The following is a 27442-nucleotide window of genomic DNA, read 5'->3' on the forward strand; positions in this document are numbered from 1 at the left end:
CCTATCAATCAGAACTTGAAATTTTTAAACCTACCTTATAGACAGGTTTTTTTCGATTATCCCCTTTAGTTAGAGACACGACTCCGTGTCGTCGTAAACAGCGTCGCCATTACAACCGTGAAAAAATTGTAAACAAGCCTTTATTGTCAATCGATCTTAACGAAGAAAATCAACATAATGTCAACAGTAGCAAAAGAATGGAAACCTCTGGGTGTTGATAAAGTCAAAACATGGATTGACGACATGCGTGTATGGCCAAATATGATGTACGGAGATATTTACAACTTTCTTGTGGAGTCGAAAGCAGTTGACGGTCAACAAATGAAAAACTTTAAAAGCCTTCAAAGCTTTAACTATTTTCAAAGTGGAAACGTTGGTGTTACAACGCATTATATTAACAATAATAAGACAATTATGTTTAAAGGAGAAGTAAGATCGTCTCAAACAGTATCAAGAACAAATGAGGTATTTGTACTTTGTAATGAAGATGGCTCAATAGTAAACGAGTAGTGTTCGTGTATGGCTGGTCAAGGCCATACATGTAATCATGTTGGGGCTGTTTTGTGGGAAATTGAACATGCATTTCGAAACAATTTGAAAGGTGTAGCATGCACGGATGAAACTGCAAAATGGAATCGTGGAACAACAAGAAATGTGGAACCAAAGCAGGGGAAGATATAATGGACAGTGACGAAGATAATAACATACCAGGTAGTCGGGATACACCAATGTATACATTGGATAGAGAGTTTAAGGAAGCAGTTAACAGTTCTAAACTACTTCCTTTATTCAGCATCAAAGGAACGACGGCAAGTAAAAGTTTTACATGTAAACCTTTCACTAAGGATATAATTTAAGAAGATCATGGCGATCATACAGCCTTAGACTCATGCGGAAAGTGTTCTAATTTCGTAAATAAGTACATTTCTCTCACCCCTGCTAAGGTCCAAGAGTTACATATGAACACCAAAGGACAGAGTGGAAGTGTGTTGTGGAAGGATGCCAGGAAAATACGCCTTAATGCAAGTATTAACAGCTACCAGAATAATACAATTATTAATAAACTCACAAAATTACAAAAGAAAAATATAAATATCACCAAGAAGTGCTTAAAACAAATTAGAAATCTTTCAAATTATTTAAATTTTTCTACAAATGTAGTACCTTAAATCAATTTCACAGCTACATTCGAACAACAACTTCTATATACTACTATACAACAATAATGTATAAATGATAACTGTTGATTAAGAAAGCCATGCAACATGTCAGTGTCTTGCAATTATAAAAAAAACCTTAAAAAATGGTTAATGAAAGAAAACATTAATACAAAAATCATTACACAATAACAAAAATTATATACATAACTACATAATGTAAACTTTGTACACTGTCATTTTTAACAAAGCCTTTGCATTTTAAAAATTGGAACTTACAAGAACCTTAAGTAGAAAAATCACACCCCATTCTTACTATGGATTACCTCCCTTTGGTCATATGTTCATGTTTTTTGTTTTGTTTTCAGACAAAAGAACTATTAAGGAAAATTTTCCAGTTTTTTTTAACAGAAAGGGAGAAAAATAAGCCATGGGCAATACATTATCCAATTAAAAGATTAGTGAAGGCAACAGGTAAAATTCACTTAAAAAAAAAATCTTATTAAGATATAAAATTATTTGCATAAAAAATCAACAATTATGATTTCAAAGCAGACAAACTTTGTCTGAGACCTGAATCATTGGGATCTTGAGCCAGTTGAGGTCAAGGCATCAACAGCAACATTTACAGGTATTACAGCTCACTGTAAATACACATCAACAATTAAACATGAAAATGATGCAAGGGTCAGGTGTACCATTGGAAATAAATTCAGTTCCTATCCTTCCACATACACGACATACACCGAATATAGTAGTTTTAAATGAATTACGTGTACATTAAAATGATAAATTTCAGAAAATGTTATTGGGTCAAATGTATAATTTTTTTATATACACACAAGTCTAAATTGAAAAAAAACTTTCAAATATAAAAACGAAGATGTGGTATGATTGCCAATGAGACAACTCTCCACAAAAGACCAGAATGACACAAAAATTAACAAGTATAGGTCACTGTACGGCCTTCATCAATGAGCAAAGCCCATACTCAGCTATAAAAGGCTCCTGAATCACAATTGTAAAACAATTCAAACGTGAAAACTGACAGCTAGCTAATTCAAACCTATGGTTGCGTTGCATAAAAACCTCTATTTTTGTACATGTGTATGTAAACAAATTTGTTGTTAGAGGTGTCTAAATACAGCACAAACAACATAAAAATCATTGATTCCAAAATCTGAAACACTTATATAACTTGGAGTAATGAAATATTTACCTGCATTTAATACACATTTCAGTATTGAAAGACATCTATATATCTTGGAAATATTTACCTGCATTAAATACACATTTCAGTATTGAAAGACATCTATACATCTTGGAAATATTTACCTGCATTAAATACACATTTCAGTATTGAAAGACATCTATACATCTTTGAAATATTTACCTGCATTAAATACACATTTCAGTATTGAAAGACATCTTTACATCTTGGAAATATTTACCTGCATTAAATACACATTTCAGTATTGAAAGACATCTATACATCTTGGAAATATTTACCTACATTAAATACACATTTCAGTATTGAAAGACTTCTATACATCTTGGAAATATTTACCTTCATTAAATACACATTTCAGTATTGAAAGACATCTATACATCTTGGAAATATTTACCTGCATTAAATACACATTTCAGTATTGAAAGACATCTATACATCTTGAAAATATTTACCTGCATTAAATACACATTTCAGTATTGAAAGACATCTATACATCTTGGAAATATTTACCTGCATTAAATACACATTTCAGTATTGAAAGACATCTATACATCTTGGAAATATGGCTCTGTAGTCATCAGCAAAATTGTCTGAAAATAAATAAACCACAATTAAAATTTATAGCTACAAATTATTAAACATATTGAAATAAAATCTAATGCATCAATCACTTTTGTAATATGTTCCACTTAAACATAAACCTGCAGAAGTCTCTATCAAAATGTGGTAACCTCTTAAACTGACAAATATAGAATGTTATTGACACCCATCTGTACTTGAGATTTAAAAATATGTTCTCTGCGCCCCATGTTACATGTATGTTTTAGTGTAACCCTTAAGTGTTATGGAATTGTGAATGTTTCTATTTATATGATTATTTTTTTCAGGTTCTACAAGAATGCTTCAAGCCGAAGATTTGTGTCGGAGAGGGAGGACATCGTTCTCTTGAGGATGGCACTTCGTAAGATACGTAAGTTTAGGCAGCAGGGTCGTCATATTGTACATTTAGATGAGACTTGGTTGAACACTAATCATGTAGTAAAGGGTGACTGGCTGGATGTTCCAAGCACGTCCATGTCTGTCTTTGAGCCCCACTGTAAAGGTATCCATCGGAAAGTACCTTCTGGCAAGGGTACTAGATTGATAACCTTAGATGTTGGCTCCTTTCAACAAGGCCTAATTCCCGGATGTCGTCTTATATTTGAGTCGAAAACCAACAGCTCTGATTATCATGACGAGATGAATAAGGAGCACTTTACAGAGTGGTTCAGAGAAACACTTCTCCCTAAACTGCCTCCTCGGTCTGTAATCATAATGGACAATTCTCCGTATCACAGCCACTTAGATCCTGACTCAAGGGTACCAAACACTAGCAGCAACAAGTCAGAGATCTCGGCATGGCTGGAGAAGAGCATTGTACAGTATGATAAGAAAACAAAAAAGGCCGAGCTGCTTGATTTAGTGAAGAAAACAAACCAACACATAGGTATATAATAAATGACCTTGCATCAGCTAATGGCCATGAGATTTTACGCACACCTCCTTATCATTGTGAGTTCAATCCCATCGAAATAGTTTGGTCTTACTTAAGAGGCAACGTAGCTAGATTTAATTATAGTTGCAAGAAAAAAAGACATTATCAAGCTTTTAGAGGAGGCCAAGTCCCATATCGATGTGGAGTGCTGGGCTAAATTTGAGAGTCACGTGGAAAGGGAGTTTGAGGAAAAGCTCAGGAAACTTGATGGCATCAGAGACGAAGACGTCGATCCAGTGGTGATTGACATGACGGACGATGACAGCCAAGACAGCCAAAGGACAATTTCTTACATGTTTTCAGAGAGGGAGGAGGAGGGGAATGACGTTGAAAATGACAATGACTTTGAGGACACCGTCTCTGATACCATCAATGATGCTGATGAGATTTTGTGCAATACCTGTGGTAGCATTGAACCACTCAACCCTATTCAAAAGGACAAGTATATATCCTGGTTTCAGTGTGATGCTTGTGATCAGTAGGTACACAACAGGTGTTGCACAAAACCTGCTCTTGCGAAGAATGTCTGGTTTCGCTGCATCTCCATTTTTAACCACCGGAACCTCAGTGAACCACTAAATTCGCCACTGGAAGAAATGGAACAGTGATGTCTTCCTTTCATGCCAGTAAAATAGTAACATGAACACCATAATTTTTATTTATCAAAGATATTTTTGAATGTAGGTTAATCAAACATACATTGTTCTTATAGCAATGTAAAAAAAATAAAAAAAATATTCAAAGCATCGTAAGAAATATGATTAACAGAAAAACTCCCATCTTTTCTATGAAAGTGATTTCCTATCTATAATACTGGAAACTTTTTAAAACTTAAAAAAATTGCCATCGATTTAAATTAAAAAAAGTTAAGAATGGATTGCTATAACTGGCTTAGTTGATCTGTGATTAGTGGTGGACAGTGGGAAATAAAGGCAACAGTAGTATACCGCTGTTCAAACTCATAAATCCATGGACAAAAAACAAAATCGGGGTAACAAACTAAAATGACGGAAACGCATAAATATAAGAGGAGAACAACGACACAACACTACAATGTAACTAACACACACAGAAACGGACCAAGCATCAGACAAAATCCCACGAGAATAACAAATATAATATCAAAACCAAATACATGAATTTGGGATAGACAAGTACCGTGACACGTCTTATCGCAATGTCAATTTACACTCAAAAATAAGAGAAAACAAACGACGCAACGTTAAATTGTAACACACACAGAAACGAACTATACTATAACAATGGCCATATTCCTGACTTGGTACAGGACATTTTTAAAGGAAAAAATGGTGGGTTGAACCTGGTTTTGTGGCATGCCAAACCTCGCACTTAAATGGCAATGTTAAATATAACATAGAAATGACAACATAATATTACAGGACTACAATACAAATAAATAGGAAAACGAATTAGACAAAGAAACACATGATTAATGAATAACAAAAAGCATCAGGTTTAAAATTTAATACGCCAAAAACGCGCCTCGTCCACACAAGACCCACCAGTGACGCCCAGATATAAAAGATCGAAAGCGGAAAATAGAATATTTTTAATTTGAATTACCACAAAAAAATGTTTCCTCCCTACACTTGCATTTTAAAACTTATTTAATGTCAAAAAGTTATTTCCAATCATTTATTTTATAAAGAAAGTGTTGGTACATGTACATGCGACTATTTTACGGCAGTTTCAGAACTGATACAGCTTTATACATGGGAACTGTTTACATTTCTTTACAGATTATGATGCCTTTCTTAACATACCTATGTTTAATCTTCAATTACTGATTCTTTGATAACAGTTTCTGGACAGTGAATGTTTCTATTTATATGATTATTTTTTTCAGGTTCTACAAGAATGCTTCAAGCCGAAGATTTGTGTCGGAGAGGGAGGACATCGTTCTCTTGAGGATGGCATATCTTCGTAAGATACGTAAGTTTAGGCAGCAGGGTCGTCATATTGTACATCTAGATGAGACTTGGTTGAACACTAATCATGTAGTAAAGGGTGACTGGCTGGATGTTCCAAGCACGTCCATGTCTGTCTTTGAGCCCCACTGTAAAGGTATTCATCGGAAAGTACCTTCTGGCAAGGGTACTAGATTGATAATCTTAGATGTTGGCTCCTTTCAACAAGGCCTAATTCCCGGATGCCGTCTTATATTTGAGTCGAAAACCAACAGCTCTGATTATCATGACGAGATGAATAAGGAGCACTTTACAGAGTGGTTCAGAGAAACACTTCTCCCTAAACTGCCTCCTCGGTCTGTAATCATAATGGACAATTCTCCGTATCACAGCCACTTAGATCCTGACTCAAGGGTACCAAACACTAGCAGCAACAAGTCAGAGATCTCGGCATGGCTGGAGAAGAGCACTGTACAGTATGATAAGAAAACAAAAAAGGCCGAGCTGCTTGATTTAGTGAAGCAAACAAACCAAAACCTAGGTATATAATAAATGACCTTGCATCAGCTAATGGCCATGAGATTTTACGCACACCTCCTTATCATTGTGAGCTCAATCCCATCGAAACGGTTTGGTCTTACTTAAGAGGCAACGTAGCTAGATTTAATTATAGTTGCAAGAAAAAAAGACATTATCAACAAACTAAAACTGACGGAAACGCATAAATATAAGAGGAGAACAACGACACAACACTACAATGTAACTAACACACACAGAAACGGACCAAGCATCAGACAAAATCCCACAAGAATAACAAATATAACATCAAAACCAAATACATGAATTTGGGATAGACAAGTACCGTGACACGTCTTATCGCAATGTCAATTTACACTCAAAAATATGAGAAAACAAACGACGCAACGTTAAATTGTAACACACACAGAAACGAACTATAATATAACAATGGCCATATTCCTGACTTGGTACATGACATTTTTAAAGGAAAAAATGGTGGGTTGAACCTGGTTTTGTGGCATGCGAAACCTCGCACTTTAATGGCAATGTTAAATATAACATAGAAATGACAACAAAATATTACAGGACTACAATACAAATAAATAGGAAAACGAATTAGACAAAGAAACACATGATTAATGAATAACAAAAAGCGTCAGGTTTAAAATTTAATACGCCAAAAACGCGCCTCGTCCACACAAGACCCACCAGTGACGCCCAGATATAAAAGATCGAAAGCGGAAAATAGAATATTTTTAATTTGAATTACCGCAAAAAAATGTTTCCTATCTACACTTGCACTTTAAAACTTATTTAATGTCAAAAAGTCATTTCCAATCATTTATTTTAAAGAAAGTGTTGGTACATGTACATGCAACTATTTTACGGTAGTTTCAGAAAAGAGGGACGAAAGATACCAAAGGGACAGTCAAACTCATAAATCCAAAACAAACTGACAACGCCATGGCTAAAAATGAAAAAGACAAACAGAAAAACAATAGTACACACGACACAACATAGAAAACCAAAGAATAAACAACACGAACCCCACCAAAAACTAGGGGTGATCTCAGGTGCTCCGGAAGGGTAAGCAGATCCTGCTCCACATGTGGCACCCGTCGTGTTGCTTATGTGATTACAAATCCGGTAAATTGTCTAATTCGGTAGGTCATATTCATGAAAGGGAAGGGGATTGTAGTTACGACGTAAGGAACATATCCGATATCATTTGTGAAACGGTTATTCCATAACGGTCAACCAACTCGTGATGGCGTCCGTAAAATTTACGAAGGGATGATTTCAACTTCACCATTTGGAACTCTTGGTTTAATAGCTTCCTTGTTAGCAGCAAACCTCTATCAAGAAAATCATGATAGGAAATGCAAGCACGGGAATATCGTATCAATTGGGAGATATATACCCCGTATGCAGGTGCTGCTGGAATGTTGCTACTTAGAAATGGAAAGTTCACAATTGGAAAGCTGAAATCATCTCTTTTGTCGTAAAGTTTTGTTTTCAACCGACCCTCATTGTCAATTTCTAGATGTAAGTCAAGATATGAAGCTTGATCAGAACTGATACAGCTTTATACATGGGAACTGTCTAAATTTCTTTACAGATTAGGATGCCTTTCTTAACATACCTTTGTTTAATCTTCAATTACTGATTCTTTGATAACAGTTTCTGGACAGTTAGTTGAGTGATTGCTATTAACCCATCCTGTATACATTAAATCAACATCTGTGATAAAGTTTCAACATGTGATATACCTTATTTTCAACAACTGTGATATACCGTTAATTCCAACAACTGTGATATTTAGTTCCAACAACTGTGATATATATTTATTCTGATTGTACATTTTGTAAATACATGCAGTTCATTTATCATGTTTATGTTAAAGATATCTATTTTTAACTGTGTTTATAAAATGTAATTGAATTTTAATGTTTAATGTTGGTTAAGTTTTTAATTTTAACTTGTTGTTCATGTTGTTACGCCAATATATATATTAAATATATATATATGAAAAAGCACATGCACATTATATCATGTATCTTAAGTAATTAAAATCATAATTTTTGTTTAAATACACTGTTGTATTGTTTTATTGAAAATGCGCTTTTTAATGTACATGTACATATATATGGCTATAGATTATGAGATGCATGTATAGCTAGAAAATATGTAGAAGTTTAACTATACATAAAAATTTTGCAAGTTAAAAGAAAAGAAGGGTTAAGATGGGGATCAGTTTTAACTTATAATTTATGATCATTGATGCATTAAGGGACTTAATCTGAAAATAAAAAAAAAACCATAATAGAACGTATAAGAAGTGCATAGAAAGCTGTCAATGTTCAAAAGTTTCACAATGGAAAATCTATTTCACACTTAAACATTGTCTCATTTTTTAATCTGGTATTATAATTTGTTATGTTTAAACATGAAACAGCATAAAGAATATCAAAAATTGATTGGTTTTAGCTTTACTCTCAAGTCTGCATTAAAAAGTCAACATTCAGTCTTTAACAATATAAAAATAGATAGATGGCGTAACAATATATATAAAAAGAAGATGTGGTATGATTCCCAATGAGACAATTCTTCACAAGAGACCAACATGACACAGAAATTAACAACAATAGGTCACTGCACAGCCTTCAACAATGAGCAAAGCCCATACAGCATGGTCGGCAATAAAAGGCCCCGAAATGACAATGTTAAACATTTCAAAGAGAAAGCTAACGGCCTTATTAGTAAATATTACAAAAAAGAAAAAAAAAATATGTAACACATAAACAAAGGACAACCACTGAACTACTCCTGACTTGGGACAGGCACATACATACATAATGTGGCGAGGTTAAACTTGTAAGCGGGATCCCCCCTAACCTAGGACAGTTAGTGGTATACCAGTACAACATAAGAACAAAATATAAAAATCAGTTGAAAAAGGCCCAACTCACCAGATGGACAGAAATACTAGTGGACATGGTCGGGTACTTGTACATCCCAACAACAAAGGACAATATGTCAAGTACAGGCACTCTTGCAATCAACATTATAAGATGAACACATTAGTAACAGAAATGGCCACAAAAACATGCCAGTACAGCATATCAAATCAACCACCCTACTTTATTATCTGTGTGTATCCTGAAAGTCAAGAGTATCATGGAACTTACTGAGTTTTTTTTGTTGCTGTATAGAGTAGAATAATTAGTTTCCTTCCAAGGAATTTGAAGGGGACTTAGGTTTGCACTCAGCCTGTCTGTCTGTCTGTCCTTCCGTCAGTCAGGCAAATCAGTTTTCTACACTTTTTTCTTCATGCTTGAAAATATTGATTTAATATTTGGTATATAATTTCATCATGGCAAGTTAAAGAATAAGTTTGATACATATTCCAGTCTGATGGTTGTGAGCAGAGTTATAGTCCTTGGACTTTTAAAATTAAATAATAATTATTCCACATTTATCTTCGCCATGCTGGAGTATATGAACTTTATATTTGATATATAGTTTACACCATGACAAGTTATAGGTCAAGTCAGAATTTTGTTTCAGAACAATTAATTCTTAACTAGTATACGTAGGGGACAATGTATTTGCATAGTTGCCATGCAGTACTCTCAGAAATGTTTGATTTTATATTTGAAATTCCCTAAATTCAGGGCAGCCCCTCATAAATTACAGGTACATGTATAAAAACAGGGACGAAAGATACCAAAGGGACAGTCAAACTCATCAATCTAAAACAAACTGACAACGCCATGGCTAAAAATGAAAAAGACAAACAGCAAAACAATAGTACACACAACACAACATAAAAAACTAAAGAATAAACAACACGAACCCCACCAAAAACTAGGGGTGATCTCAGGTGCTCTGGAAGGGTAAGCAGATCCTGCTCCACATATGGCACCCGTCGTGTTGCTTATGTGATTACAAATCCGGTAAATAGTCTAATTCGGTAGATCATATTCATGAAAGGGAAGGGGATTGTAGTTACGACGTAAGGAACATATCCGATATCATTTGTGAAACGGTTATTCCATAACGGTCAACCAACTCGTGATGGCGTCCGTAAAATTTACGAAGGGATGATTTCAACTTCACCATTTGGAACTCTTGGTTTAATAGCTTCCTTGTGAGCAGCAAACCTCTATCAAGAAAATCATGATAGGAAATGCAAGCACGGGAATATCGTATCAATTGGGAGATATATACCCCGTATGCAGGTGCTGCTGGAATGTTGCTACTTAGAAATGGAAAGTTCACAATTGGAAAGCTGAAATCATCTCTTTTGTCGTAAAGTTTTGTTTTCAACCGACCCTCATTGTCAATTTCTAGATGTAAGTCAAGATATGAAGCCGACTTAACTGTATCTGTAGTATCCTTTATCTCTAGTTCGATTGGATAGATGCGTTCCACATAGTCACCAAATTTTGAATTGTTTAGTGAAAGAACATCATCTATATAGCGGAAAGTAGAGTTAAAGGATATTGCTAACTTCTTATCTTTCTTCCTAAGAAGTTCCTGCATGAAGTCAGCCTCATAATAATAAAGAAACAAGTCGGCGAGTAGAGGGGCACAGTTTGTTCCCATTGGAATGCCGACAGTCTGTTGAAAAACACGTCCTCCGAACGTAACAAATATGTTGTCAATCAAGAAATCAAGCATCTTGATAATATCAGTTTCAGAAAAAAATTTGTTTGAATCAGAGTGATTCTTTACAAAGTAAGATGTATCCCTCCCTAAGACAAGATACTTGTATCTACGTTGGCCATTCTTTTTTATGAAGCAAAGTAATACCAACTCTTTCAATTTGTCTTTTAGTTTGGAATGTGGGATACTTGTGTACAGAGTAGAAAAGTCAAATATTTTAATACTGTTACAAGATGAAAGAGAGTTAGATTGTATGTACTCTATAAGATCTTTTGAATTTTTAAGTATCCACATCTGATTCACGCCACCTCTAGAATAGGCAGTTTCACAATAACTTTGAAGCCCGTCTTTGATTACTGATAAAATAGATGTTAATAATTTAGAAAGAGGTTTCGTGGAGCACTTGGAAGACCCAGCAATATACCGTTGTTTGTAAGGACACTTATGTAGTTTAGGTATCCAATACAGTGATGAAAGATCCAGATATAAGATGTATGTGTTTTGTGTGTGTTGGTTTGTACATTAATAAGGTCCATAGATTTATCGTTTGCATGTTTTACACTTTCTCATGTCAGGGCCTTTTATACATATGTAACTGGCAATGCAGTATGATGACACACAGCTGCGAATGTCTGTTGTAAATCTCTTCGACTATCTTGGGCCAAAAATAAAATATTGTTTGTTTCCCCTCCCACCACCGACCCGGTAGAATCGACGCGACTCGAAAAATTTTATTGGCCATTCTTGCCAAATTTTTTTTTTTTTTTGTTATGTTGGTTTTTGGTGATATCTTTCCGATGCTGTAGTAAACGTATGTTGGTTTTTTGTAATACCTTTCCGATGCTGTAATCAACAAGCGTTTTAAATCAAGACATTTTTGCATTGAAGCGTCTAGCATATGATTCGGAATCAAGGAAAACAAACTACCTTGCTACACGATTTGTGTTGTGTGCAAGGTTGATATTTGAAGAAAAAAAAAATCTGAAGCATCTTTCAACCCACTGAGTGCACCTTGATTGGCTTTGTCTTTTACCTCTGTTCCTGTTTAAAGGATAAAATCTTTGAGTAAAAATGGTCTGAATCGTGCTTTGAAATCAATCTATTTTGTCTTCGACTTCGAACAGGTTGGGCACAAGTCAGAAAATGTTGGATACGTGAATTCCCTGCTTTCACCTCTTGTGTAAACAAGACCAGTTTAAATGTGTTTTTATTTTTCAATTTATGGCATGAAATTTACAAAAGGGTACGTTTTACGTTATAACTGCATCAATTGAATTTGTAAATACTTAAGGTATTCTAGGAACAACAAAACATACAAGTGAAGCCTGGTTTTTTCTAGAACTAGAAAAAACATGCAAATCTTTTGTTTAGGAATTAATTGACCAAGCTGCATGATTCAGGTGCAACTGAACATAACTGAATTATGTTCACTGCTATTGAAAATTTTTATTCTTTAAATTTTAATTCCCAAGTCATTAATTTAAGTCACTAACACATCTTTTTGTCATCTCATAATTGATGATCAAGGTATGAATTGGTAAACAGGAATTGTTTTTTTTTTTGTGAGTTATGCATCAAATTAGACTTGAAATAAGCTTGATTTTTAACTAATTAAACACTTGCTTTCATTACACCTATTGTTATCATCACCTTCCTAAAGCCATATCCTTATGAATGTGAGTTTAAAGAAATACCAGTGTATCATACACACAAGTGAAGGCAACAGTAGTATACCGCTTTTAAAAAAAGTCATAAATTGATTGAGAAAAAAAGTCCAGGTTACAAAATAAAAAAAACTAGGGGAAAACGTTAACTATGAGGGAAAAACAACGAAACAATATAATACTGAAGTTCAACAAAAATACCAAAAAACCAACACTGCGATGCACCATAAAATGTTCATATTTTTTTTACAATTGACTCCACTGAAATAATGTACCATTGCATTGATGTATAAGGTGTCAGAACTAGGTTTGACCTACATACATGTATAAACTAATTGTATCTAACAATGGTTGAGTCACTGTTTGCTAAATGATCTAGGTGGTGCAACTACTGCATCTCTGACCTTCCAACACTGGCCATAACGTTGTGACGTTTAATCCCTCACGTGACATCTGCACTCGTCTCTGATTGTAATTGACTAGGATTATCAGTTTCTCAACCGAATGTCAATGGTTGACAGCCACAAAATAAAAAAAATAGTGCTGAAAGTGACTTGAATAACCATCAATCAACCAAACACATTATGTAGAGACTTTTTTTCAACAACGACCCGAAAAAGCGTAACATTGAGTACAATTGTGTTCACATTTTGTAGATATCGAAATAATATACAATTTATTAATGTCTTTCAAGTTTGAACATGTACAGGTAAAAATTCACTGATGTGAAATATATCTGAAGAAATACAAATGTAAAACAAAAGATGAAAGATGTCGCACGCCAAACCCATTTTGCATATATTTTAAAAATTGATCAAACCTACACAACATATGTCACTAATAATTGTTTCACACCTACAGCATTCTTCGATTACATCTTTGCAGGTAAAAAATCACTGATGTGAAATATATCTGAAAACAATACAAATGTAAAACAAAAGATGAAAGATGTCGCACGCCAAACCCATTTTGCATATATTTTTAAAATTGAACAAACCTACACAACATATGTCGCTAATAATTGTTTCACACCTACAGCATTCTTCGATTACATCTTTAACTGTATGTATGGATCGCCATAACGGTCTTATAGTGTAAATATTTAATGTGCTGCGTAGCTTTGATTTTGTCCTGTCATTTCATCTTTTTGTTACGTACAGATGCCTTTATTTCTGACAGTTCATCTTTGTGTTATGTCAAATTAATTAATGGTCTTGTCAATCAATGTGATATGTCATTTTCAAACTTTGTTGTGTGCTATAGGCAATACATTAAACTGTAACTACTATATGATTTGTGAATACCTCCAAATTTTATGATTAACCACTTTTACTTTCTTTCATATGTTGTGTGTATTCTACCTCCAATTCAGTTGATAATTGCATCTTGCCTCAAATGTGATTGTTGTGCTAAATTTTCTAAACATTTGTTCTGATACATCTTACTTAAATGAAATCGTCATAATAATATAGTCTAACGACTTTAGTTTATACATATGTATCTCCAGTGAAAAACATAATACATAATGGTATAGTTCATATGCGTTTGAACAATTGGTAATCTCTGTTAGCATTTATTACGTTATGTGCAAATGCCTTTTAAATGTTTTACATTTGTATGTCCAAACACCCAATAGATTAGTTGCAAACACTTATAACCTTTTATATACAAAATGTTAAATTATGCATTAAAGATACTATTTTGGAATACTGTCTGTCAGGTGATACGGAAGATCTTCCTTCTGTTGATTTGTCATGTTATAATCAAACATTTTTTGAATATTGAAAATGAAGATTAGATCTTTTTCCATAATTTACAGCATAAATAAATGCAAGGAGGAAAAGACTTTCACGCTGAAATTTACAAATAATATTCTACATTTACTATGTTGTTTCTTGTCTACTATTATTTGTCTGTTTGTCTTTTCAATTTTTAGCCATAGCATTGTCAGTTTATTTTTTATTTTATGATTTTGATTGTTCCTCTGGTATCTGTTGTCTCTCTTTTTGACGTCAACAATGATCAGATATTTGATTAATTAGCTTATTTGATAATTTGTTTTTGGTTTGTAAAAATGCAAATGCATGTATAATATAACATTGTATTGTGCATTACAATTATTAAAGTTGATTAAACATTCACAAACATAATCAATATCTGAATATAAATGGATACCTTTTTTCTTCGTGTATGCAACAGATTGAAACAGAAAATCTAACTACTCTACAATACTAGTTCGTCAATGCAAGAAACTTGCTTTTTGAAAATATTAGTAAAGCTGAAAATTTGGAAATGCGACCCATCGAGGGCATTGCAACTTTTAAAGTTGATTAAACTTTAAAAACTTTAACCAATGTCTGAATACAAAATTATTCTAGCCAAGGGAATCACAGTGCTATTGCATCATTCATGTATAGGCAATGAACTCAGAGCGGTCTTGCATCATTTTTCCTGTAGCTCAACTAGACCAGTGCATTTAAAACGCAATGCAAAAACAATCTTTAAAGAACATATTAGCGAAAGAGTAGGCAATTGATAGCATTTGCTTGGTTTGTATCAACAACCTTACACTTGCAGATTTCTACTATTTCTTTGGTTTCTAAAATATCAAAATAAATTTCGAATTCGAGTTTTTTCTTTAAAAAGCCAAAACCAAAGTGATTTTGACGCGTTTTCCTTTCACTATGACAGTTGAGTTCAAATTGATCTTTCATACTCTGAACAACTGTGTTTACCAAACATCCCGTGTTTATAGAAGCTTCATCATCAATGAATGTAGTAGATTTAGAACTATTTCATCGTTTTGTTTAAGGGAGTATTCTTTAATGTTAGATTTGTGCTGATCAGTTTTGTTTTCAAGTTGTGTTTAGTAGGCTGTTGTTTAGTCATTCCGTCGTTTTTCATTTTTTCGCCATTGTGTAGAACGCCACATGCGGGGTGATATTTTGATTTCACCATTGTGAGATAACTTGTACAATAATAGAGAAAATAACAAACGAACTTCTTTTTCGCGTCGAATCACGGCGAATCACACTTGACGTCACAGGATGTATTACGTCATTTGAAAAGACGGAACTTAACATATTTTCAGGGGTTAGTGGGGCAAGAGAACATGCTTTTCGAACAATACAGTCGTCAGACGTCATAGCAATATCAAACTAGTGAACATGGGAATAAGAAGTTGCTAAGCAGGAGTCAAAAAGGGGGCGTAGCGGTAGTCTTGGAAGTGCAGTAGGAGTCAGAATGGGAGGGGGTTGAAAAGTAGGATAATCTGGGAAAATGGCTATTTTACTGATTTTCATTTTTTTTTTAAATAATGATATATGCACAGAAAAAAAATGATGATACCTGTGTGAAATATCTGTTGAGATGTTTTCTGGTTTAAAAAAAACACACATTGATTGTATAAATGGAGTCTTCAAGTTCATGACAATAGTAGATGATACAGAAACAGCAGAAACACACTTCATGTTTTATGTTATCTTGTTAACATCAATTTGTGTAAATGTCAATACAACATAATTGCTACATATGAATTCAACAAAAGCAAAGTACATGAATTAAAATGGACTAGGGTGCCACAGTTATATTCTATATAATGGTTTATTTGGGAATTTCTGAGAAAAAAATGACACTCAAATTTCTTTTAATGTCGAATGGAAATGCTTACCACAAGTAAACATTAGTTCTTATTCATTTTCAATGTTGATCCTTTAATAATTGACTTTCATTTTTTTGTGGATAATATTCTTTCATTGAACAAACATTTACAAAATACCCAAGTCCACATTAACTACATCTCTTGTTTTTAAATCTGCTCTATGCAGGTTCATTGTTACAACTTATAATTATTGTTCATTGTTAGTATATGTTACAATGTATGTTCAAGAAAGGTAAAAGGGTTATTTTGAAGTGTCTTAAAAGAGGGACGAAAGATACCAAAGGGACAGTCAAACTCATAAATCCAAAACAAACTGACAACGCCATGGCTAAAAATGAAAAAGACAAACAGAAAAACAATAGTACACACGACACAACATAGAAAACTAAAGAATAAACAACACGAACCCCACCAAAAACTAGGGGTGATCTCAGGTGCTCCGGAAGGGTAAGCAGATCCTGCTCCACATGTGGCACCCGTCGTGTTGCTTATGTGATTACAAATCCGGTAAATTGTCTAATTCGGTAGGTCATATTCATGAAAGGGAAGGGGATTGTAGTTACGACGTAAGGAACATATCCGATATCATTTGTGAAACGGTTATTCCATAACGGTCAACCAACTCGTGATGGCGTCCGTAAAATTTACGAAGGGATGATTTCAACTTCACCATTTGGAACTCTTGGTTTAATAGCTTCCTTGTTAGCAGCAAACCTCTATCAAGAAAATCATGATAGGAAATGCAAGCACGGGAATATCGTATCAATTGGGAGATATATACCCCGTATGCAGGTGCTGCTGGAATGTTGCTACTTAGAAATGGAAAGTTCACAATTGGAAAGCCGAAATCATCTCTTTTGTCGTAAAGTTTTGTTTTCAACCGACCCTCATTGTCAATTTCTAGATGTAAGTCAAGATATGAAGCCGACTTAACTGTATCTGTAGTATCCTTTATCTCTAGTTCGATTGGATAGATGCGTTCCACATAGTCACCAAATTTTGAATTGTTTAGTGAAAGAACATCATCTATATAGCGGAAAGTAGAGTTAAAGGATATTGCTAACTTCTTATCTTTCTTCCTAAGAAGTTCCTGCATGAAGTCAGCCTCATAATAATAAAGAAACAAGTCGGCGAGTAGAGGGGCACAGTTTGTTCCCATTGGAATGCCGACAGTCTGTTGAAAAACACGTCCTCCGAACGTAACAAATATGTTGTCAATCAAGAAATCAAGCATCTTGATAATATCAGTTTCAGAGAATTTTTTGTTTGAATCAGAGTGATTCTTTACAAAGTAGGATTTATCCCTCCCTAAGACAAGATACTTGTATCTACGTTGGCCATTCTTTTTTATGAAACAAAGTAATACCAACTCTTTCAATTTGTCTATTAGTTTGGAATGTGGAATACTTGTGTAAAGAGTAGAAAAGTCAAATGTTTTAATACTGTTACAAGATGAAAGAGAGTTAGATTGTATGTACTCTAAAAGATCTTTTGAATTTTTAAGTATCCACATCTGATTCACACCACCTCTAGAGTAGGCAGTTTCACAATAACTTTGAAGCCCGTCTTTGATTGCTGATAAAATAGATGTTAATAATTTAGAAAGAGGTTTCGTGGAGCACTTGGAAGACCCAGCAATATACCGTTGTTTGTAAGGACACTTATGTAGTTTAGGTATCCAATACAGTGATGGAAGATCCAGTTCTTCATCTTTGGTTGAAATTCCAAAGGAACATAGAACAGACCTATGATTATCCAGGATTTCCTCTTTGGTAAGTGTCGTGAGGGTATATGTTGAGTTTCCAAGTGAATTGTCAATACCTAATTCGGTTTTCAGTCATTATGAGTTCTAGTAATATTTGTTAAAAGTCAATACGTTTAACAAAGATGTCAGTTTGTATGCGTGTTTTATACATGTTAACTTGCAGATGTATTATTAACCACACGACACTTTTTTAGAATTTGCAGAATCACTAATATAATGTTGTTTATATATACATGATATATGCGATGTTCAGCAGCAGATTATGGACAGTACACGTTCTGTCGTGATATATATATAGTACCGACAAAAAACTATTACATGCCCCGCTGCTAAAGTTGCCGTTTTTTTCAAAAAGTGGATAAATCATATATCAGAACGGCGCAATAATGCAAACAGATAACATGCAAGGCCAACATTAAAAATATCTGTGTTTCCCCTCCCCGACTGAGGTTATCAGGGTATGGGTAGGTAGGTAGGCAAATTATTTTATTTTATTTCTTGATATAATTGTTCTTTATTGAATTTTTACAGAATTCAACAGGTAAGATAAGATAAGTCAAGAAAAGTGGGTATAACCTGTATTCAGTGTACACCCCAGTTTTCTGATGTTTAAAACAGTATACAGGGACCTCCTTTTTCCTATTCATTTTATGGTATGAAATCTACAAAAGCACATATCCTTCATATGAACACTAAAGATTGAGCAACATGAACTCCAAACTTGGGGCGATATCGGGTGCTGCAGAAGGGTAAGCAGATCATGCTTCACATGTGGCATTCGTCGTGTTGCTCAATAAATGTTTTCAAAAAGAAAGCTTTATGATCGTTGTATTGTACCGTTATTTATATTTGTTAAAACAAGTATAATCAACGCCATGGATAGACAATTATTCATAATTTATTAATGCACGAATATTTTTAATTTTAAGGTAAATGACATGTTACAAAACTGTATATACAATGATTGCTAATAATAATCAAACAGACAAAAAAATACACATATTTTCGTATGCAACCGGACGTACTTTAATCAAGTAGTAAATGTCCGACAGCTAAGAGAACAACCGATAAATAATAAAGGTATAAAAAATGCAAATACAACGAATTGAGGGAAAGTTGTCAAAAAATATAAAGAACACAGAAATTATTAGAGTTTACGATAAAGATAAGATAACTTACCAATATTTAAAAATAAAATAAATAATGAAACATTATTAATAGAAACATTTAGATTTAACATACAAATAAACAATGCAAATTAAAAAATAAAGACCAGAGAAAGTATTTACATGTAATTTGTAGATTTTTCACATGATCTGTAACATATTTGTGAATAATTATGATAATTATTGACTTTTTTTCTGCAACATTTGTTGAGAAAATACAATATCTCATGTTTATATAAAATATGAATATGCTATAGTATACAAATGAACATTTAACTTTGATGAATTTTGGTATTTGAATGGTTTTCTATGCATGTACTGAAGATGTCGACTTAATAACCTTTCCAACATAATTGTGTGTGTTGACTTCACTTCATCTCTAAGATATCGTACACTGACTGGTTATTTTGTCGGTGTCATTTATTTCCATACACGCAAAGATCAATATCTACACTTCCAAATGCAAAAAATACATGTACATAGCAGATCAATGCTGTGTAATACATTTTTATTCTTTAAATATAGATAGAAAATAAAACTCATATGAACTGAAAAAATGATAAGAATTCTGATTCTGAGCACGATCATTGTATGACTACTAGATGGTCAAATCACGTGGAGACCTAAAATATATATAAACGGCACTCGCTGAGGTGAATATCGTTTGATAGCCATACCTGTTATATGTGTTAATTATTTACAATTCAGATTAATAGATACATTTTGCATTATACTTAATCAGTTATATACATTTATATGTCGTAATCATCAATAATCAAAGGAAAAAAAAGTGCGTCCATTATTTGTTTTTGAATTTGAAACATCTTATTGTTCTTAAATTAAAATCTTGTATATATTTGTTTAACACCACAACCACGACTTACTGTCGTAGGTGATGTACAATGATTTTCAATGGTTTACAAGATATATTGACTAGGTATAATATAACTTTTCATTTCGTTTATATCTGTCATTTTTGTTTTTGCACCAAGAGATTCCTTTTCACGAATTTCAAATAAAACCTGCCAAAAACAATACCTAAAAAAGTAGAAATATATGATATGATCAAATAAATCAATGGTCCGGGATTTGAATATAATTCTTAAACAATTTTAAAATCTGCAGAAACAATACTTTCATGTAATTGTAAAGGAGGAACATCATAGAAGTACACGGTACCTATAAAGTTCTTTACACTGTTATTGCATTATTGGAATTTTGTCACGTTGTACAACTGGAAGTATTTACATTCAAATACCAAAATCCTCAAAGTTAAATGTTCATTTGTATAATATAGCATATTCATATCTTATGCAGGTTTCATATAAACATGAGACATTGTACTTTCTCAACAAATTTTGCAGACAAATAAAGTCAATAATCATCATGATTATTCACAAATATGTTACAGAATATTTAAAACATCTACATTATAATAAAGTCAATAATCATCACGATTATTCACAAATATGTTACAGAACATTTAAAACATCTACATTAGTTAGATGTTTTAAATGTTCTGTAACATATTTGTGAATAATCATGATGATTATTGACTTTATTTGTCTGCAAAATTTGTTGAGAAAGTACAATGTCTCATGTTTATATGAAACCTGCATAAAATATGAATATGCTATATTATACAAATGAACATTTAACTTTGAGGATTTTGGTATTTGAATGGTTTTGTATGCATGTACTGAAGATGTCGACTTAATAACCTTGTCAACATAATTGTGTGTGTTTTGTTCACTTTATCTCTAAGATATCGTGCGTTGACTGGTTATCTTGTCGGTTAATACATTTTGATTCTTTAAATATAGGTAGAAAATAAAACTCACACGAACTAAAAGAATTATAAGACTTCTGATATTGAGCACGATCATTGCATGACTACTAGATGGTCAAATCATGTGGAGACCTACGATATAAATTAACGGCACTCGCTGAGGCGAATATCGTTTAATAGCCATACCTGTTATATGTGATAGTTATTTACAATAGAGATTAATAAATACATTTTGCATTATACTTAATCAGTTTTATACATTTATATGTCGTAATTATTAATATTTTGAGAGAAAAAAAGTTCGTTTATTATTTGTTTTGAATTTAAAACATCTTTTTGTTAATAAACTAACAATTTGTATAGATCTGCTTTACATCACAACCACGAGTTACACTCGTAAGTGTTGTACAAGGATTTTCAAAGGTTTAAAAGATTTATTGACTAGGTATTACAAAACTTTTCATTTCAGTTATAGCTGGGAGTGTTTTGCATCAAAAGAGTCCCTTTTCAAGAATTTCAAATTAGTCCTGCCAATAACAATACTTAAATAAATAGGAATATATGATATAATCATATTGACCAACAGTCTGGGATTAGAATAATTCTTGAACAATTCAAAAAATCTGCAGAAACAATAAAGGACGTCTCCGGGTGCGGGAATTTCTCGCTACATTGAAGACCTATTTATAAATTTCTGCTGTTGTCTGTTCTATGGTCGCTCGGGTTGTTGTCTCTTCGACACATTCCCTATTTCCATTCTCAATGTTATTAATAGCAAAGGAGAAACAACATACAGATACGGGGTACCTATAAAGTACTTTAAAATGTAATTGCATTATTAGAATTTTGTCTAGTTGTAAAACCGGAAATATTTACATATAATTAGTAGAATTTTTAAATGTCCTGTAACATATATTTGTGAATAAATTTGATAATAATTTACTGTATTTGTCTGAAAATTTGTTGAAAAAGTACAATATCTCATGTTTATATGAAGTATGAATATGCTATAGTATACAAATGAACATTTAACTTTTATAAATTTTGGTATTTGAACGGTGTTCTACGCGTGTACTAAAGATCATAATTTATTAACCTTGTTAAGTAAAATTGTGAGTGTTGACTTCACTTCATCTTTAAGATACCGTTCACTGACTGTTGATCATTTCCGTGTTCTTTTCCCCTTACATGCAGAGAACAATATCAACAATTCCAAATGCAAACAATACATGTATATAGCAGCTCAATGTTACTTTGTGCAATTCGAATCATTGTATATAGCTAGAAAATAAAACTCATATTAACTGAAAACATAAAAGGACTTCTTATTTTTAGCACGATCATTGCATGAATACTTGTTGTATACCAAGAGACCCATACGATGGCCGTAACAAGAAATGAGTTGTACTGATATTAATTATTATTTTTTATTCAATCTCATCTTCAACGCATGATAGAGGTCATTTACATGTACTTCATATTCTATAATCGGACAAATCGATTCAATACTAAACAGAAGATTTCATAATACATTAGCATGTTAATATCATGTATATCAATGTTTAATTCCACCTGGATTAAATGCATCCCACAATTAAAGTCATATTTAAAAACAAATCCACGTAATCAATAGGGTTTGGGTGTTGTTTAAACGTTTTGACTCATTCAAAATATCTTAATTAATATTAGTTTGTTGTACATACAGTACAAAAACCATAAATTGAATGCGCTTGTAAACTTATTAATCATAAAACAATAACAAAATGGTAACCTTTAGATTTTCATGTTACATACTCGAGCCAATCGTACCAGTGAAGATACATAAATACCGGTAGGTTGTGACAAGGGAACGTCACAATCTATAGATGGATAACTAATGATAGGAAAAGAAAAATCATCTCTTTTATCATAAATATGTGTATTAAGCTTTCCGTTAATGATATAGATATCAATATCGAGATAGAGCAGAGGTCATTGTATGTATTAGCTTCATTTAAAGTAAGTTCAACAGGATAATTTTTGTAGTATACATACTAAAATCGTAATTATTGACAACCAGTATATCATCAAAATATCCAAAAATATCATTAAATTTTTGTAGCAAATGTTTTGCGATGGGTCTTTGCTGATTTTCGTCAGGAATGAGACTCATAGCAATACAAAAAAAACACGTCCACAATTACACAGTAAAACCCTTATTTGAATTCCATTAACTTGATTATCCAAAGCGAACACAGATGACTTGTGCACGGTAGGACCCTTATTTGAATTCCAATAACTTGATGATATATGGAATCTCGAAAGCAAACACAAATGCTATCTAGTCAAAACATGAAGGGCGGTTATAAAATCAAAACATGTCCCATTGACATAGTTCTTTTGTTTATTGCTACTAAAAATGACATAAAAGAATTTTAACATATGTTATCACATTCTAGCTTTATAAATACCCATTTAATTAGGTGTGTGATTTTTTTCTTAATGAGAATATGAGGCAAAGGGGTATATAGAGTTTTTGACGCTCAATAAGTAATAAATTAAATTACTTTCAAAGGCATTACTTATACAAATATTTGAAAAAATTCTTATATGGTCATTTTTAAAAATTTCCTGTTACAACACTTTGAAATTTTCGACAACCAAGGATTTTCTTATCCCAAGAATAGATTACCTTAGCTTGTTTAAAACTTATAGTTTTATTGATTATTTGACCAATACAACAGTCCATTTATGAATTTTTCTTGTGGAACAAATCTAAGAAGAAAAGAATGATCAGATAATTAATTAATATATTATGTAATGCACTTATGTATAGCTGTATAAGAGGGTCGCAAAAAAAAATAGAGGGACAGTCAAACTCATAAATCGAGAATAAACTTACAACGCCATGGCCAAAAATGAAAAGGACAAACAGACAAACAATAGTACACATGACACAACATAGAAAACTAAAGAATAAACAACACGAACCCTACCACAAACCAGGGGTGATCGCATGTGATCCGGAAGGAAGGGTAAGCGGATCCTGTTCTTCATGTCGCACCGATCGTGTTGCTTATAAGATAACAAATCCGGTCTAATAGTCTTATTCGGTAGGACACATTCATGAAATGGAAGGTGATTGAAGTTACGATGTAAGGAACATATTTTGTAAAAGTGCACATCTATGTATCCTCCAGTGCATTGCAATTTTTGTATTTGATTAAATTTTATTATTAAATTGTTCCAATGAATTACATTGATTTCCCAGTAAAATAAAAACCGATAATTTCACATGTGAAACAATCATGGTTATTTCACTCTCTGACGTCATACAACAATAGGCGTTCTCAAGACGTCGATAAAGGCGGATCAAAACAAATTGCAAATGCGTCGAAAAAAGATTTATTGTCTTACATATTTTACATTAATTTAAAAAAAAAATCCATTTGCCAATGTAATAAAGAGAATAACTTATTAAAGAATGCAAATATAAAAAAAATATTCAACTCGTGACCGCACAACACTAATAATTAACTCATGCGCTACGCGCATGAGTGAATTAATGTGGTGTTCGGTCACACGTTGAATATTTTTCTCTACTTGAATTCTTCGATTAGTAATTCTATAGCAATCTTTAAAAGTGTCTGAATACAATTCGTGGTTACTTTTTCTCTACATATGCAACAGATTGAAACAATGTATCTACATATAGCTTTCAACGTGGTAAAACGTGTTCGTTTATAACAGGACAAACTCGCGATCAATACTACGTATACATATATTACTTACAATTTACATGTTCTGAACAGAACACCAAGATGAAATTTGTATTGGTACTTGCCATTTTCATTGTTTGTGCTGCAGCAGTGACAGTTCTTAAAGTTAAAAGTAAGACATCTTTATCGTTATTTGAAAATATATTATTTTTTTAATACAATGGACAAGAATTTTCTGTTGTCTTATTGTTTTCTTCAAATTTGTGATGTGTTTTTATACATTAATGCAGAATCAAAGTACAATTATGTATGTAAAATAAAGTTTAACTTTTTTTAGTTTTAGTTTTTTCGAGTTGATTACAGTCTGGTTTTTAATGCAAATGACAGCATTTAGATACGTTTTTTTTCAATCTAATTTTATACGAATTTGTTTAGTTTGATCTGTTTTTAACAACCTATGATAACAAGTAGTCAGGCCTACTTGATTTTTTAAATTTTGAATAGTCAGTAAACGAGTATATTTTCTAATATATACTTTTCGTATTTTCTAAAATCAATTAATTTCTGTTTGTTCTTATTGCGCATATCAACAGCTATAAAACTAGCATATAAATAAATAATAAAAAATATAGATTGACTGGATCAAATTTAAAAAAAAAAGTTGTTCAGGAAATGTTAAAAAGAAAAGATCAAAAACAACAAACGATTGATATCAACTGTCATATTCCTGATTTGAAACAGTAAAACATGATCGATTTAACTTGGATTTATTGCTTATTTGCTTCGATAACAGTCACAAATGCATCTATTATATTGAACAAAACTAAAAGACATAATAAGTTAAAAGTGACATTGTGTTATAAATAACAGTTAACCATTCCATAGGAATGTAGACACAGTGTACAATTAAGAATAACAGTATTTTTTTCTATATTTTCTATAATTAAATAACGGATGATAAAAAAATAGAAATTATATTTGTATCAATTGCATATCTAGATACACGTCAATGCAAAGCTAAAGGTGGAATGTGTAAACAAAAGTGTGCTGTAGATGAAGAAGACACAGGTTCATGTTGCCACAATATTAATAGATGTTGCCAGCCGCCTACATGTATTGGTACGTACAAATGTTACACAGGTTCATGCTGCAATAGTGATATACGTTGCTTATCGCCTACATTTTATGGTATGTAACATAGGTTCATGCTGCAATAGTGATATAAGTTGATAGCCGCCTACATATTATGGTGTGTAACACAGGTTCATGCTGCAATAGGGATATAGGTTGATTGTCGCCTCAGATTATGGTGTGTTACACAGGTTCATGCTGCAATAGTGATATAAGTTGATTGCCGCCTACATGTTATGGTATGAAAACCGCGTACACATATTACTGTTGATTGATTGTGATTTCTTGATTGAAACGAAAAACAGTTTTGAAGACTAAGGGATACAGTGCGAAATGTCGAACGAATTACTCCTTTTCTATAAGTGGTATGCAGACTTTAGCAAAATCAAGAAAACAACTTATTCAACAACACGTCAAATATAGAGATCGGATTAAGGTCAACTTATATTTACCTTCATTCATTAACATTGTTACCATCAATAAAGAAAAAATCCACTGTTCATGATATTTTTTGGTCGTACTTTATCATGTTTATTGATCAACAGAAATTAATTTTTTTTTATTTAGATAATTTGGTGTTTATTGACGACCTTTACATCGTTAATGGCTCTACTATTTCTTTGCAATTTCTACAACTTCAAAGATATCAAGTTTTAATTTATTTCATGAAAATCTGTCTTTTGTTTTGGAATATTAGTTATTTTTCATGACTTGGATTCTTTGTAATACACGTCTGTCCAAACATCGTTTAATTTATAAACATTTTATCATGAAGTAACAATAATGGTCAGGAATTTGTACAATTGGTAATTTTCTAAAATGAATTAAAATAACTGCGATTTTTTTTACAAGACAATAAAAGCAAACGCAGATGTGTTTTTAAGGTATAAATTATACTTACATTATTTTTAGGTTTAAATGTAAAAAAAAAGTTCATGAAGACTACATGTTAGATATTTGTAATGATACTTTTCTTTGCGTGAAATCCTAGAATTAGTGCAACTCATTTATAATATATTATGACCATTGTCTTGTCTTTCTTATCTATTCTAAGACACGCTTCAGTATGCCCAGTGTAAAGCTAAAAACGGAGATATTAAACCTGTGTGTGATGTTAATGAACAAGATACAGGCATAGGCCCTTTTTGCAATACACACAGATGTTGTGAGCCGCCTACATGCATTGGTATGTAACAAATATCTTACCCGTTGTATAGTTTAGTAAGTCGCTTTAACTTTTTGAAACAAACAATGTGCCGGAAAATGTAATGAACATGTCACTTCCATAATGTATACATTTAGGTAAGTAAAATGTGTGTCACAACTACTAGTTCTGTTTTGACGATTTGTTTACCTTTTTTAATAAGAAATTATCAGAAAATTTCAGGATTGTTACTTCTTATATAGACGTAGGAAGATAAGATATGAGTGTCAATGAGACAAATTTCCATCCACGTAACAAATTAATAAAGAGAAACTATTAACGGTCAAGGTACGGCCTTCAACATAGAGCATATATGTTTGCTATTTA

At 32.6% G+C, this 27442-nt stretch overlaps 1 protein-coding gene and 1 pseudogene across 1 annotated transcript; both read left to right on the forward strand.

Annotated features, from left to right (window-relative positions):
• Positions 1 to 224: 224 nt before the first annotated feature.
• LOC143058177 (uncharacterized) lies at positions 225 to 681 on the forward strand. Its single transcript, XM_076231641.1, has 2 exons — positions 225 to 478; positions 602 to 681. The coding sequence occupies exons 1-2, from the start codon at positions 244 to 246 to the stop codon at positions 679 to 681; spliced, it is 315 nt and encodes a 104-aa protein (XP_076087756.1). The 5' UTR covers positions 225 to 243.
• Positions 681 to 6575, forward strand: LOC143058178 (uncharacterized; annotated as a pseudogene).
• Positions 6576 to 27442: the final 20867 nt, after the last annotated feature.

Source organism: Mytilus galloprovincialis, chromosome 14 (genome assembly GCF_965363235.1).
Source record: "Mytilus galloprovincialis chromosome 14, xbMytGall1.hap1.1, whole genome shotgun sequence".
Taxonomy (NCBI): domain Eukaryota; kingdom Metazoa; phylum Mollusca; class Bivalvia; order Mytilida; family Mytilidae; genus Mytilus; species Mytilus galloprovincialis.

Coding starts and splice junctions, on each gene's coding strand:
- LOC143058177 (XM_076231641.1), top strand. CDS start 244: ATGCGTGTATGGCCAAATATGATGTACGGAGATATTTACAACTTTCTT. Junction 479..601: donor AAATGAGGTATTTGTACTTT/GTAATGAAGATG, acceptor ACAATTTGAAAG/GTGTAGCATGCACGGATGAA.